Source organism: Saccopteryx leptura, chromosome 4, assembly GCF_036850995.1.
Source record: "Saccopteryx leptura isolate mSacLep1 chromosome 4, mSacLep1_pri_phased_curated, whole genome shotgun sequence".
Lineage (NCBI taxonomy): Eukaryota > Metazoa > Chordata > Mammalia > Chiroptera > Emballonuridae > Saccopteryx > Saccopteryx leptura.
Window position 1 is genome coordinate 119,003,521 of NC_089506.1, and position 15,970 is coordinate 119,019,490.

The 15,970-nt window shown below is 45.8% G+C and overlaps 1 protein-coding gene and 1 pseudogene across 1 annotated transcript in view; both read left to right on the forward strand.

Moving 5' to 3' along the window:
* Positions 1-15,970, forward strand: part of CECR2 (CECR2 histone acetyl-lysine reader) — a 177,658-nt gene that overhangs the window by 117,081 nt on the left and 44,607 nt on the right. Inside the window, exon 3 of the mRNA XM_066381125.1 lies at positions 14,583-14,766. Within this exon, the coding sequence (XP_066237222.1) occupies positions 14,583-14,766 (184 nt within the window). The remainder of the gene's footprint in view (positions 1-14,582; positions 14,767-15,970) is intronic.
* On the forward strand, positions 4,186-4,870 carry LOC136404438 (ras-related protein Rab-5B pseudogene; annotated as a pseudogene).

Sequence of the window (15,970 nt, forward strand, 5' to 3'; positions counted from 1 at the left end):
AATCGAACCCAGGACTTCCACACACTGGACCGACGCTGTACCTCTGAGCCAACCAGCCAGGGCTACCCTAGGCTTTTTGATGGTGATGTGAGATGGGGCCGACAGCCCTGGGCACCTTCAGCCTTCAGTGGCAAATCCCAGCAGGCTGGGCAAGGTCAAGTCAGAGGTGGCTGGGCTAGGGCTGGAAAAGACTGAACCCTCCCTTAGAGGAAGGAGCAAGGGGGCAGACTACCTTCCAGTGTCCCTTTTTCCCACAGCGAGGGCAAGGCCCTGGCGTGGGCTGAGGAGCCAGACGGGCTTTTGCCCCATGAACTTCTTTTCCACACTTGAAGCAGGGCCCCAGAGGAGTCTTACGAGACCCCTTAGGGGCATTGGAGCCTTTAAGGGCGGCCTCCAAGAGCTGGTATTTTGCCTGATCTCTTGGTTCTGTTGCCTTCTCCTGTTCCTCTTTGTTATTATAGACCCTTTAAAGCCATAGAGATCTTGTTGAGGGGTTTGAGGGCCTTCCTCTGCCTTTTTAAGCTTTTTCCGTATATCGGGTTGATTGGGAGATAAAATGAGTTTAAGGACTATGGCTTCCTCAACTGGATTGGGATTAATTTTAGTATATTTTTGGAGTGCCTCCATTAGGTGGGACAGGAATTGGGCCGCATTTTCTTTTCTTTTTTTTTTCTTTTTTTTTTTTTTATATATTTTTCTGAAGCTGGAAATGGGGAGGCAGTCAGACAGACTCCTGCGTGCGCCCGACCAGGATCCACCTACATGCCCACCAGGGGGCAATGCTCTGCCCATCTGGGGGCGTTGTTCTGTTGCGACCAGAGCCATTCTAGCGCCTGAGGCAGAGGCCATAGAGCCATCCTCAGCGCCCGGGCCAACCTTGCTCCAATGGAGCCTTAGCTGTGGGAGGGGAAGAGAGAGACAGAGAGGAAGGAGAGGGGGAGGGCTGGAGAAGCAGTTGGGTGCTTCTCCTGTGTGCCCTGGCTGGGAATCGAACCCGGGACTCCTGCACGCCAGGCCGACGCTCTACCACTGAGCCAACCGGCCAGGGCCTGGGCCACATTTTCGTTCTCTCATTGTGTAATTTCTCGGAGTTTTCCATAATTAACTGCCTTGTGAGCAGCCTTTTGGAGTCCCGCTATTAACCAGGTGACCATACGGTTATAAAGGTCTCTGCCAGTTTTGTCAATTTGATAGTCCCAATTAAGGTCTTCCTGGGGAACAGCTGCTGCTCCCACAGGGTGTTGATTGTGGTTGTCAGCGTGCACCTGTGCTGTGGCCAACCAGACTCGCTCCTTCTCCTCAGTTAGTAAAGTGGAGGAAAGAATGATATAAAGGTCATGCCAGGTCAGATCATAAGAGTGGGCTAGGTATTTAAATTCCCTTACATAGGTGTCTGGGTCTGTGGAGAAGGAGCCCAGTCTCTTCTCTTTCTGTGACAGGTCCGAGGGGGAGAACAGAACATGGACTCTTAACAATTCCCTTGGCCCCTGCTACCTCACAGAGAAGAAAGAGGGGGGCAGGAGGGTCCTGGGGGGTACCGTCACCTTGTATGGGAGCGTGTATGGGGGGGAAGAGAGGTCTGGGGGGTCAGTATCTGATCCTGAGCTTGAATGATCCCCAGACTGCAGGGAGTTGTCAGCATGGGGGGGAGGAAGAGAGGGAGCAGACGGAGGGACAGCGTGATCAGCCGGATTGAAAGAAGGAGGGTTGGAATCTGCAGGAGGAGGAGGTTTGGAGTGTGCTAGGAGGATCTGATATGTGGAACAGTTTGGCAGAGAGAGGGATGGGAGCAGAGAGCAAAGAAGGCCTGAACGTAGAGGATTTCCATCCATTTGCCATTGTGTTGACAGAAGATATCAAGGTTTTGAAGTGTGTTAAAATTAAAAGTGACCTTTTCGGGCCATTGAGACCCGTTATCTAGTTGATGTTAGGCCATGCAGTACTACAGTTAGGCTCCTATGATACGATGATGGAGGCTACTAAAGGTTGAGTGCAAGAAACCCTAGTGGTAGAAAGGCAAAGGGAAGAGGCATCCCCGTTCCCCTGGCCAGTCTCCAAGAGCGGGAGTGAGGATCACTCACAAATTAGGTATCCCCAGATTTCTGAGGGTCAGGACTAGAGGCTGAGAGAGAGTATTCCTGGCCTAGCGCTAGGACTTTCGAGAGGCTGGAGCCAAGAGAGAGAAGCAGGAAACCCAAGAGCTAGGAGAACTCGTTACTCACCCGTGAGAGAAGAAATCAGGCCGGTGATAGTTCGCAGGGTCAACAGCGGCAAGGGTGGAAAGCCCCGGAGAAGGGCGTCCTCTCGGCAGGTTCAGGAGAGGCGGCCAGGAGGCGGGTCAAGCCCAAGGGAAGGGAAGTGGGAGAGAAGGGTGATCCAGCACGTCCTGGCAGGTGCCCCTCCCCAGTTTCGGCACCAAAATGTAAGGTCGGCCGAAGGCAAGTTTATTGGGTCATCTGCCAAGCTGGCTGCTAAGGCGTTCAGCAACTGGTTCTCTAACAGGTAGGGTTAAATAGAGGATTCGAGGGTGGGGGCTGGCAGTCGTTACAGGGAAGGGGAGGATTAAGTTTAAGTCAGCTAGGGGACCTTCCACACCCGGGTGATCTGGAACGTCCACTTTTTAATGTTCCTTCGTCTACTTAAAGGAGGAGGGGGCCGTGGTCTCCGCCTGCAACCTTATCATATATCATAGAGTCTGTGTGTAATTTAATGGACTTTTGGACAAGAACCTTGATTTTTGGATAATCACATGTGGATGGAATTGTCAACAAGAGGTTTTGGTTTGCCTCTTAGTTCCTAGTATAATTTTATTTTTCCCATATTTACTATTAGCCTCCACAATAAATTACAGGAAAAGTAAATACCTACATTGATAATATTCCCTATAAAAATTACTAGCTTGAAAGTAATGTTCTACAGAATATTTTTAGCTTAGTTGCAACCTTTCCTCATCATTATCTTTTCATTTTGGTTCACTTCGATTTTTTAGTCTTCTGGCGAGGTGAAGAAGAGAATATAAGATCATCTCACAGATTAATAAGGTGCCACTTTATAGGGAAGGGAACGCATTTGAAAATTAAGTTATTTATCAGGCCACGTGGCCAATTAGAAAATAAGTACTTCCCACATCACGTTGCCCATAAGGCAAGATAATACCTGAAAGGACAGAGTCAGAGGATCTGAATTTTAAGTCTGTAACACAGACCCTTCCATGTTCTGTCTTCTTTATATAAAAGCAATGCGTTTTGGCACTGTAAAAAAGTAACAGTTTACAAATTGCCCAATGTGGTGTGGAACAGAAATGATCCACCCCCCTTCCCCACCCGAGACCAGAGCTCCAAATGTGTGTGCTGTGCAGGCTTCTTTCTCTTCACGTGTCCGTGCGCCCACCTGGAGGTCCTGGCAGTGTTTACACCCCACAGTGGGAACCACCTCATCAGCTCCATGCAGATGCCTGTCTCCTCTGCCGCCTGTTTCTCCTGTGTTCTTCCCACAGCTTCGGCCTCTGTAGACTGCACAGAGGGCCGGTTTTTGGGAGAGGTTGCAAAGATTACTTACATAGTGTTGAATTATAGCAGCTTATATAAACATTGGTTTCCTCCTTATCACTGTCAGTTACTCCTAAATGGTTCCTTTTAAAATGAGGAGTCTGTCTTTCTGCCTTCCTACCTCTCACTCAATTAAAATATATATATAATAGTCTGTTAAATGTTTATTTAAACTCATCTTTATTAAGATATAATTTAGATACAATAAAATTCACACAATTTAATTATGCAGGTTGGTGTTTTTCTGACAAATGCATACACCATGTAGTCACCACCTACTCATCTTCCCAGAAAGTACCCTTTGCATTAAATTTCCACCCACAGACCCCAAAAAAAATATCAGGTCAGTGTACCTCAGGCACACTGACCTGATTTTAATCACTGTTTTAAAGTTGTTTTACCTTATTCTAGAATTTCGTATGATTGAGATCATAAAGTATATATTGTTGTGTCCCGCTTCTTTAAGTTAGCATTGCATATGTGATAGTCATTGAGACTGCTGTCTGTATCAGTAGTTTGTTCTCTTGGGAAAAGAGCAGATCTAGGGCACAGTCTTGGGCCCGTGAGGGAGAGGGGCCCAGAGGATTGTTGAAGCTTGGAAGTTCCCTCCCCTCCTCCTTCCCCCCTTTGCCGCTTTGTGGCATCCCCTCCTTCCACCCCTTCCCACTCTGAAAATCTAGCCATGACTAGCAGAAGCACAGCCAGGCCCAACGGGCAGCCCCAGGCCAGCAAAATATGCCAGTTCAAATTGGCCCTGCTGGGTGAATCTGCAGTCGGGAGTATGGCCTGGTATTACATTTTGTCAAAGGGCAGTTCCATGAGTCCCAGGAGAGCACCATTGGAGCGGCCTTCACCCCGTCTTTTTGCCTAGATGACACAACAGTCAAGTTTGAGATCTGGGAGACGGCAAGACAGGAGTGGTACCATAGCCTGGCCCCGTGTACTACAGAGTACCCAAGCCGCAGTTGTGGTTTATGAATACTAATCAGGAAACCTTCACCCAAGTGAAGACATGGGTAAAGGAACTACAGCGACAGGCCAGCCCTAGCATTGTTATTGCCCTGGCAGGGAACAAAGCTGACCTGGCCAACAAGCGCATGGTGGAGTATGAAGAGGCCCAGGTGAATGCGGATGACAACAGCTTATTGTTTATGGAGACCTCGGCCAAGACAGCTATGAACGTGAACAATCTCTTCCTGGCAATAGTTAAGAAGTTGCCAAAGAGTGACCCATAGAATCTGGGGGGTGCAGCTGCCCGAAGCCTAGGAAAAGATCTCTATGAGCAGTCCCTGCAGAACAAGAGCCTGTGTTGTAGCAACTGAGGGCTAGCTAGCAGCAGACAAGTGTGGAGCTAGCACGAGGGCTAAGAAGTAACTGCCATTCCCACCCTCAGCACACAGCCCTGCCGTAACAGCACACTGAGCCCTGGCTTCCAGGGGCTGCCTCCTGACAGCTCTGTCATGGCACTTTTTAACGCTTCAGCAACCAACACCAGGCATCTGTTGCCACTGACCTCCTTCCCCTACTCTGGGGCCGGGAGTCTGATCCCCAGGACTTAGCTTCCAAAACAAACTTGCTTCATTTTGTATTATAGGTGCAAGACCGTGACCTACTTATCTTATTACCTCCTCCCATGTTTTCAAAAAACATTTTTTGTCTCCTGCCCCTTCTGCTATTGTTCAGTCCCTGTTCTTGATCCCCTTTTCCTCCTCTCCCCAGGATGGAGAAGGTGGTGAACCCAGAAACTGAGGAAGGAGGTTTCCTGTCCAGTTATACTAAGCCCTAGGGAAGAGTAAGGCTCGGAGCAGGAGCGACTAAGGAAATTTCCTTTTTGGTTTTACTTGATTGGAGTTTCTCATATTTGAAAACACTGCAGTATCCATGAGTTGGCCTTGTGGAAGGTGTTTCTGAGTTGCATGAGAATGGGAAGGCAAGCTTTCGGGCACTAGGTAGGAGTTGTGTTGTTAGCTAACTGGGCAGAGGAAGAGGTGGAGACGGCAGTGTCATCTATGGCTCTGGAACTCTTCCCAGGCCTAGCTGCCCTCACTCAGTCTCTTAGGTAGCTTCTCCCCCTCATTGGGGAGACACTGGACCCCAGAGTCCTCCAAAGAATCTTCACTTGTTGCCTGCATCTTTGGCTCTGCTGTGCTCTTATTGGAGGAGGGACTAGTTTCTGATACCCGTCCTCCGAGTTATACATACACATTTTTTTCTCTGGCCTTTAGATGGCCTCAGCCCCAGCCACTATATCCCCCTGCAGTTTGCATTTTAATTGATGGTAGTTCAGTTGGGATACTTGTTTTATGGGAGGGGGGGATTGATTAATTTACCTGCCCTGCCACCTTTTTAATTAAATGGAATCTAAGCTGTATATGAGCTTTGGGGAGAAACTATAGAGAACAGTACCAGTGGCAGCTACTCAAGCCCAATCTCCACTGCTGGTTTCCTCCAGCTGTGATTCTTTTTTTTTTTTTTTTTTTTAGATTTTATTTATTCATTATGGGGGGGGGGGAGAGAGAGAGAGAAGGGGGGAGGAGCAGGAAGCATCAACTCCCATATGTGCCTTGACCAGGCAAGCCCAGGGTTTTGAACCGGCAACCTCAGCGTTTCCAGGTTGACGCTTTATCCACTGCGCCACCACAGGTCAGGCCCTCCAGCTGTGATTCTTAACCTGTATTGTTGCCAGCCTAGCTCATGTGTATAGGTTTGCCTTTCCTGGGGAATTAACTGAAGCAACTGGAGAGTGGTATCAGGATAGCGTAGGCCAGGGGTCCCCAAACTACGGCCCGTGGACCACATGTGGCCCCCTGAGGCCATCTATCCGGCCCCCGCCGCACTTCTGGAAGGGGCACCTCTTTCATTGGTGGTCAGTGAGAGGGGCCTAGTTCCTATTGAAATACTGGTCAGTTTGTTGATTTAAATTTACGTGGTCTTTATTTTAAATGTTGTATTTATTCCCGTTTTGTTTTGTTTTTTTACTTTAAAATAAGATATGTGCAGTGTGCATAGGGATTTAGTCATAGTTTTTTTTTTATAGTCCGGCCCTCCAACGGTCTGAGGGACAGTGAACTGGCCCCCTGTGTAAAAAGTTTGGGGACCCCTGGCGTAGGCTGTGGTAGGGGATCAAGAGGAATTAAGCAAGAGGGAGGAGTTTTCTCTTCTTTCCCAGGATTCATGGCCAGTTTGATCCACCCATTAATTACCATGTCTTTTCTACTACCCTGTAAACAGATACGATCTTTATTTCCAGTGTAGTCTGTTCTGTCCCCCTCCCATCAGGTTCTTTTTCTCCTTTGCTAGGATCTTTAGTTTAGCCCCTCTGTGCTTACCCCTCATTCACCACCCATACAACCAGTGGTTTAATTCATATACCACTAGGGGCTGGCACCACAGAGGCTTACTTGCAGCCCCTTAGAATAGAATACCGGCTCCTGTGGACAGAGAACGACTGGCACTGAAGGTCCCTCACAACAGTCTCACATCACCAGAGGATGTTGGTCCTTTCTAAATCTCTAGCCTCTCTTCATATCCCTCATCAGGTATTTTAGGATGTCTTTGGGAAGCCATCAAGGCAGGAGAGAATTCTAAACCCCTTCTTATTCCAACCTAGAGTTTTGGGAAAATTGGGGAAGTAAAATAGGAAGAGCCTCAGTGAAGGCCTTGGTGACCTAGGATTGGAACCATTTGGCTTGCAGACTTCCTTCTGTCCCAGAGCAGCTGAGAAATCCATAAGGCTGAGATTCTGCCTCATTTCCTTTCCTTTCCAGGGGCAGCCTTAGTTCCCGAGGCCCTGACACACACACACACACACATTTTTGCCTTCCTTTCCCAGCACCCTCACTAGCCCCCAAAAGCACCCAGTGCATCCTTGTAAGTGGAAGAACTAGGATGGCTCTTACGTCTCTTAGAAATGAAGGTCTTAGCGTCGGCCTAGCGTGCGGAGGACCCGGGTTTGATTCCCGGCCAGGGCACATAGGAGAAGCGCCCATTTGCTTCTCCACCCCTCCACCGCGCTTTCCTCTCTGTCTCTCTCTTCCCCTCCCGCAGCCAGGGCTCCATTGGAGCAAAAATGGCCCGGGCGCTGGGGATGGCTCTGTGGCCTCTGCCTCAGGCGCTAGAGTGGCTCTGGTCGCAATATGGCGACGCCCAGGATGGGCAGAGCATCGCCCCCTGGTGGGCAGAGCGTCGCCCCATGGTGGGCGTGCCGGGTGGATCCCGGTCAGGCGCATGCGGGAGTCTGTCTGACTGTCTCTCCCTGTTTCCAGCTTCAGAAAAATTAAAAAAAAAAAAAAATTAAAAAAAAAAAAAAAAGAAAGAAATGAAGGTCTTTGTGCAGCTGGCCCGTGGACAGGAGTAGGGATGGTTCATTGCCTTAGGGCTGGGAAACCATTTCTCCAGGCTTCTTCTCCCCTCACCCCCCTCCCTTTAGTGACAGAATTGACCTCTGTTCCAGGGCCTACCTGCTGCCCTCTACTTCCTGTCAGCTGTTTCCTTTGAGCTCCACTGGGCTTCAGGAATCTTAGTTTTTATTTCCCAGCTCATTTTTCCTTCTGACCATTTTTTGTGGGGGGGGGGGGTCTCCTTTTTTTTCTTCTAAGAAAGCTTTTGCCTTTTACCCCCTTTCTTCCTCTTCCAACATAACAATCGTGGTAACAATGCAACTGCTGATTTATCAATGTATTTAATGTAAGTAAAAAAGGAGAAAAAAAAAGGAAAAAAGAGCAGATCTAAATTGTATTTCCATGTAAAAATACATTATAATTTCTTAAACTGTCCACTAGTCAGTGGACTTGTGTATTGCTTCTGGTTTGGGGCTATAAGTGTTTTTATGGACTTATGTTTTTGTTTGCTAGGTCATGTGATAAGAGCACGTTTAAGAAACTACCAAACTATTTTCTAAGCAGTTGCAGCATTTATACTTAAACTAGCAACATATGAACAGTCCAGTTCCATATCTTTGCCAACATTTCTTGTTTTAAATTTTACCTGGTATTTAATTTTACTGATTTCATTATATGTAACTTAGTAACTCATGATTTTGTTTGTTTGTTTGCTTATAAGAAGGAGAGAGAGAGAAAAAGCATCAATTTGTTCCACTTATGCATTCATTGGTTAATTCTTGTGCCCTGACCAAGGATTGAACCCACAACCTTGATGTAACAAGACAATGCTCTAATCAAGTGAGCTACCTGGCTAGGGCACTTGTGGATTTGAATTGTGTTTCCCTGACGATTAAATATGTAACTTGCCTTTCCATTTGTTTGACAGTGCATTGTAAAGAATGGCAAGTTTCAAATTTGTTGAAGTCCAGTTTATTTTCTAATGAAGCAGGATCTACCTCAGTGTCAAGATTCTCTTCTAGGTTTTCTTTTAGTTTTGTAATAATAACTTTTTGCAGTTGACATTATAATGCATTTTGATTTAGTCTCTGTATATGGTTTAATATTTTAAATACATGATTTTTGTTAAAGTCCATGTTTGGATTCTCTGCCTTCTTCTATTGATACATATATTTCTTGTAATAATACAAGTTCCAGAATGTCTTAAAATTGGGTAATGTGAGTTAACCACCTGTGTTTTTTCGTTTTTTAAAATTGTTTTTTGAACATTCTAATTTCTGTGCATTTCTAAATAGCTTCTTTTTTCTCCTGGCCATAAGTTTTTTGTTTTGTTTTGTTTTGTTTTTGTATTTTTCCAAAGCCAGAAATGGGGAGGCAGTCAGACAGACTCCCGCATGCGCCCGACCGGGATCCATCTGGCATGTCCACCAGGGGGCGATGCTCTGCCCATCTTGGGGCATCGTTCTGCCGCAATCAGAGCCATTCTAGCGCTCCTGAGGCAGAGGCCACAGAGCCATCCTCAGCGCCCGGGCAAACTTTGCTCCAATGGAGCCTTGGCTGCAGGAGGGAAAGAGAGAGACAGAGAGGAAGGAGAGGGGGAGGGGTGGAGAAGCAGATGGGCGCTTCTCCTGTGTGCCCTGGCCGGGAGTTGAACCCGGGACTCCTGCACACCAGGCCGACGCTCTACCACTGAGCCAACCGGCCAGGGCCTCAAGTTTTTATTACACAAAATAATCCCACCAGCTTGACTAAAGTGGGTGACCATGTCCATAAGCAAATACACGTCTGAGCTAGAATTCGGCTGTGGACCAGCCCCCGCCTTGGCTTTCTTGTGGACACCAGGGGCACAGCGCTCTGTCTGTAGGTGTCTCTGCTGGCTTCCCCTTTGGGCTCTCTCGTCCTCCAGACCTCTGGGCCTTGGCCAGCTGTGGCCCAGAGTGGCAGACACAGTCTCAGTGAGCAGGTAGAAGTAACTGGGTTCCCTTGTTGGTAAGGTCCCTGAAGGAATGTCTCTAGCCCAAAGTGGTTCCTTTCTGCAGCCTCACAGTTGCAGCCTCACAGTTGGAGACTGCTTGGCCTTATGAAGTGAAGCCTCAGGCCTCCCTCCCTGCCAGGTGGAGGGATGAGGCACATGTGCACCCTTCCTGACCACCACCATTCCTTTCCTTGAAGAGGAGGAGTTCATAGATGGCAGTGTGGTTCTTCTTGGGCATTGGTATCATGACAGCTCCTAAAATAGCTTTATTTTCTTTTTTTTTTTTTTTTTTTTTGCATTTTTCTGAAGCTGGAAACGGGGAGAGACAGTCAGACAGACTCCCGCATGCGCCCGACCGGGATCCACCCAGCACGCCCACCAGGGGGCGACACTCTGCCCACCAGGGGGCAATGCTCTGTTGTGACTAGAGCCACTCTAGCACCTAGGGCAGAGGCCGAGGAGCCATCCCCAGTGCCCGGGCCAACTTTGCTCCAATGGAGCCTTGGCTGCGGGAGGGGAAGAGAGAGACAGAGAGGAAGGAGAGGGGGAGGGGTGGAGAAGCAGATGGGCGCTTCTCCTGTGTGCCCTGGCCGGGAATCGAACCCGGGACTTCTGCACGCCAGGCCAACGCTCTACCACTGAGCCAGCCGGCCAGGGCTAGCTTTATTTTCTTGATTTTAGCCAAAGAGGCAGGGAGAAAGGGAGAGAGGGAGAGAGGGGAACATGCAGCTGCTCCTGTGTGTCCCCTGAGCAGGGATGGAACCAGCAACCTCTGCGCTTCAGGACAGTGTTCCAACCAACTGAGCTATCTGGCCAGGGCCTAAATAGCTGTTTTTCCTCAAATTTCTCCAAAAAAGCCTGACCAGGCGGTGGCGCAGGGGATGGAGCGTTGGACAGGGATGCGGAGGACCCAGGTTCGAGACCCTGAGGTCGCCAGCTTGAGCACAGGTTCATCTGGTTTGAGCAAAAGCTCACCAGCTTGGACCCAAGGTCTCTGGCTCAAGCAAGAGGTTACTTGGTTTGCTGAAGGCCCACGGTCAAGGCACATATGAGAAAGCAATCAGTGAACAACTAAGGTGTCGCAACACACAATGAAAAACTGGTGATTAATGCTTCTCATCTCTCCATTCCTGTCTGTCCCTGTCTATCCCTCTCTCTGACTCTCTCTCTGTCTCTGTTAAAAAATAAAAATTTTCTCCAAAAAATAAGAAGCCTCCAAGAGAGAATGGACATTTTGAGCAATATTGAATTTTCCAGTTCTTGAACATGATATGTATCTATTTGCCTTCCAAATTTCAGTAATATTTTGTAAGTTTCATTGTAAAGATATTGGGCATCTTTCCATTTATTTGTAGGTATTATATATTTTTGATACTTCTTTAAAATGTAATTTTTTAAAATTTTTTATTTTCCAGCTCGTGTAAAATGCAATAATTTTTTTTTATGTTGACTGTTTCTGTAGTCTTCCTGAATTTCCTTCACTGGTTTTGTTGTTGATTCTTGAGGATTTTTTATGTAGTCTGTAATTAAAGGCTGTTTTGCTGCTTCTTCCATTCCATTCTCTATCCCGTGTACTTCCTTCTCTTGTCTTGCTGTGCCTGCTGAGACTTAGACTGTAGTGTCCTGATCTTAGAAGGAAAGCCTTCAGTCTTTCATTAGTGAGTGTGATGAGGCATTGTTCTTTTTGTATACTACTTGACTTTGCTTTGCTGATATTTTGTTAAGGGTTTTTGCACATATGTTTATGAGGAATATTGATTTGTGGTTTTATTTTCTTAATGTGTCAGATTTTGGTTCAGAGGTTAACAGGTATTCCCTAAGAGTTGGTGTCATTTTTTTCAAACATTTCCTTGAATATTTAAAATAGCTAAGTTAGGTCCTGGCCGGTTGGCTCAGTGGTAGAGCGTTGGCCTGGTGTGCAGGAGTCCAGGGTTCGATTCCCGACCAGGTCACACAGGAGAAGTGCCCATCTGCTTCTCCACCCCTCCCCCTCTCCTTCCTCTCTGTCTCTCTCTTCCCCTCCCGCAGCCAAGGCTCCATTGGAGCAAAGTTTGCCGGGGCGCTGAGGATGGCTCTGTGGCCTCTGCCTCAGGCACTAGAATGGCTCTGATTGCGGCAGAACGATGCCCCAAGATAGGCAGAGCATCGCCTTCTGATGGGCATGCCAGATGGATCCCGGTCGGGTGCATGCGGGAGTCTGTCTGACTGCCTCCCCCGTTTCCAGCTTCGGGAAAATACAAAAAATAAATAAATAAAACAGCTAAGTTAACTACTTGTGCAAAGTTTTTATCATTATTGACTTACTTTCCTTAATATATTAAGGCTATTTGGAGGTTCTATTAAGTCATTTTGGCATCTTTCAAGAAATGTGCCTATTTTTAAAATTTATTTCCTTAATGCTGTGTATAACCTCCTCTTTCATTTATTCTTTTTTCTCTACTCTTTCTATAGGTTTATCAATTTTTCAAATGTTCATTAAGGAACCAACTTTCTACCTTACCTGCTGTGTGACTGTTCTCTGTTTTACTTATTTCTTCTGTCTTTATTGATTTCTTATCTTTATTATTTTCTTATGTTTACTTTAGTTTTAGCTTGCTCTTTTTCTTTCTTGTTAAATTATAGTTCTGTTTGAGCTTCTATATTTATTGACTGTATTTATTTAGAGAGATACATATGGAGAAAGATGAGAAGCACTAACTCATAGTTGTGTCACTTCTTCATTTTTTGCTTCTTATATGTGCCTTAATTGGGGGGCTCCAGCCGAGCCAATGACCCCTTGCTCAAACCAGTGACCATGGGATAATGTTGTTGATCCCATGCTTAAGCCAGATGAGCCCACGCTCAAGCCGGCAACCTCAAGGTTTCGATCCTGGGTCCTCAGCATCCTAAGTCGATGCTCCATCCACTGTGCCACCACCAGTCAGGCGAGCCATTTTTTTTTTCAATACAGAAATTTTGTTTTCAAAACAAAACTATAAATTTTTTTCTAAGCAGTGCTTGGCTGTACCCCACAAATTTTAATGTACTCTGTTTTCTGTATCCTTCAGAACATGTTCTGATTTATTTTGTTATCTTCTCTGATTTATGGATTATTAAAAGAGCATTGTTTAATTTCTGGACATCTTCTTTCTCATTTAATTCCATGTTTTCAAACAATATGCTTTGTGAGAGTGTTCTAAAGCTTATTGGAACTTACTGTATGTTCCAGCATGTGTTTATCTTAATGGACATGTCAGATGCATTTGAAAAATATGTATATTGTGTAGTTTTTGTTTATAGTATTCTATAAATGTCAATTAAGTTAGGGTGGTAGTTTTTGAGACGTGTGTCCTCATAGACTCTTGTCTACTTGGTGTATTAATTGAGAAAGATGTTTTTTAAGTCTCTCTCTATGCTTGCGGGGTTGTCTGTTTTTCCCTTTAGTTCTTTCTGGTTTTGTTTCATGAGTTTGATTTCCTGTTATTAGATACATACATTGTTATGTATTCCTGGTGAATGCCCTTTGTCTTCAGACATACCTGAATGTGAAATAGAGCTATTCAGCTTTCTTATGCTCTTTCTGCCTGGTGTGTCATTTTCTATTTTTTGTTTTTTTTTTTTTCCTCTTCTTTTTCCAAGTGAGAGAGGAGGAGAGATAGAGAGACAGACTGTGCTGCATGTGCTCAGCAGCCAAGCTCTTCTTAGTGCCTGAGGTGGAGTCCATGGAGCCATCCTCAGCACCTGGGGCCAACTCGCTCCAATTAAGTCATGGCTGCAGGAGGAACGGGGAGGGGGGGAGAAGCAGATGGGCACTTCTCCTGTGCGCCCTAAACAGAATTGAACCCAGGCCATCCACATACTAGGCCGACACTCTACCACTGAGCCAACCAGCCAGGGCCAGCATGCCTCTTTTTTAAATTATATTGACATATAATTCTTGCAAGACATCTTTTCTTAGTTAGAAAAGCATTTTTAAGTCAAACATTAGGTGACATATCTATATTTATTGAGGTGTACAATAACCATTAAACATTAATTAAACTATTATTATTGTGTATAAAACCCATTTTATACTCATCAGAATGCAGTTGTAGAATTGCCAATTCGACTAACCAAAAAAATTTTAAGTTACCATCAAAAACTGTCTTAAATGTTTCCTATAGAAAAACTTTCCGAATTTTAGGATATAGAATTTTGTAATATGCCCTAAAATTTATGTATAATAGAACATAAAATTATTGTTGCACATTGGGATGGGTGCTTGTTTTCTGGAGTTTTTTTCCACCTTTGCATTTTAACCTGAAATATAAGACATTGAGTGTCTTTTAGTTTGCCATCTGTGTAAGTAGTGGACCTAATTTTGAAGTGACTATCCACTGGAACTGTGTAGTCTCTTTAATTATATGAGCAAAGGTAGCACTGTTGGCCTAAGTTTTGCAGTCTGTACTATTGATGAGTCAAACTTTTATCTATTTCAGGAGAATGTGCTGTTCATAGTTTAAAGTAAAACAATCTGTTCTCTGAGAAAGTCTGAATATGTTTATTTTCTTTGGGACTTGACAATTTAAGGACCAGGGAGATAGTATAATATAACAGGAGACTTTAGTAATGGGATTCAGACCCTTTTCATTTTCTCCTGTTTCAGGTTTGTCAGCTGTCAACCCTCAACTCTCCTCCCCTCCCCCCCCACCACCCCCTTTACTTTATATTGATACATTTTTGTGTTGGGGCCATCTGCAGGCCTCAGACATTCCACAGCTACCTGGAGGACATTATAAACTATCGCTGGGAGCTGGAGGAAGGGAAACCCAACCCACTGAGGGAAGCCAGTTTCCAAGACCTGCCCCTGCGCACGCGTGTGGAGATCCTGCACCGCCTCTGTGACTACCGGCTGGATGCGGATGACGTCTTCGACCTTCTCAAGGTGCTGGACTGGCAAGCCCTTTCCCTGGAGCAGTGATATCCTGCTTTCTCAGCCATGGCACACAGAAACTAGTTACTAACATTTTTCAGCAACCTCAAAAATATATTCTTTGCTGACCCCCCCCCCAAAAAAAAAAAATAGGTAAAATTTTGATTCTTTCATACCAGACCACTATTGTTGTGTTGGCTACTGTCTTTTTTTTTTATTAGACGATCTTCAGGAAAAGAGGTCAGTGCACCTGACTCAGCTGTCAGGTATTGCACATTGTAAAAATTGTCATAGCACAGTGATTGAAAATTGCTATCCTAGGGCCAGCAACCCAGGATGTGAAATCTGAACACAGTGAATGCAGCCAGAGTTAGGCATGTGGTACTGGTCTTAAAACTTTTTTTTTTAAGCATCAATTCTTTGTTGTGACACTTTAGTCTCCTTAGTTGTTTATTGATTGCTTTCTCATGTGCTTTGGGGGGGCTACAGCAGAGCAAGTGACCCCTTGCTCAAGCCAGCAACCATGGAGTCATGTCTATGACCCCTGCTCAAACTAGTGACTCCGTGCTGAAGCTGGATGAGCCTGCGCTCAAGCTGGCAAATTCAGGTCTCAAACTTGAGCCCTCCGTGTCCCAGTCTGACGCTCTATCCACTGCGCCACCGCCTGGTCAGACTGGTCTTGGATCTTTTAAACTGACGATAGCAATGTCTATAAAATATGACCTCTGAGGCTGAGGGATTCCAAGCCGTCTATTTATTTGACAGCTTGTTATTTTGGTTTATTCTGTAGTTTGGTTATATCTTCCTTTCCATGTGCTGAGTCACAGATGATACAGGAGAACCATCCAAGGCTCCTGTTTATTCTTCTGTCATCAGCTAGATTGCAACCAAATTAGCCACTGAATTTGCTTCTTAAGGTCTGAACTCCAAAGATTTGAACCCATTTATGCAAGTGAAGCTCATCCCTACCTGCACATTATATAGAAAAAGTGTGCTGGAGAAGGGAGGCATAGTGCTCCCACCCCGGTTCTATTTAGAACTCTGTCTCAGATGGAGGGTGCAGGCTATTGCTGTTCACTCATAGTAAGGTCAGCTTCTAATCCCATCCAGTCAGAAGTGATTGAACATGTTCATGATTTCTCACTTCAGCCCTACCCACGGATGTGATAGGAAAGTCATTGTGCAGTGTAGCCCAGTCTTCACTGGAAACTCAGGG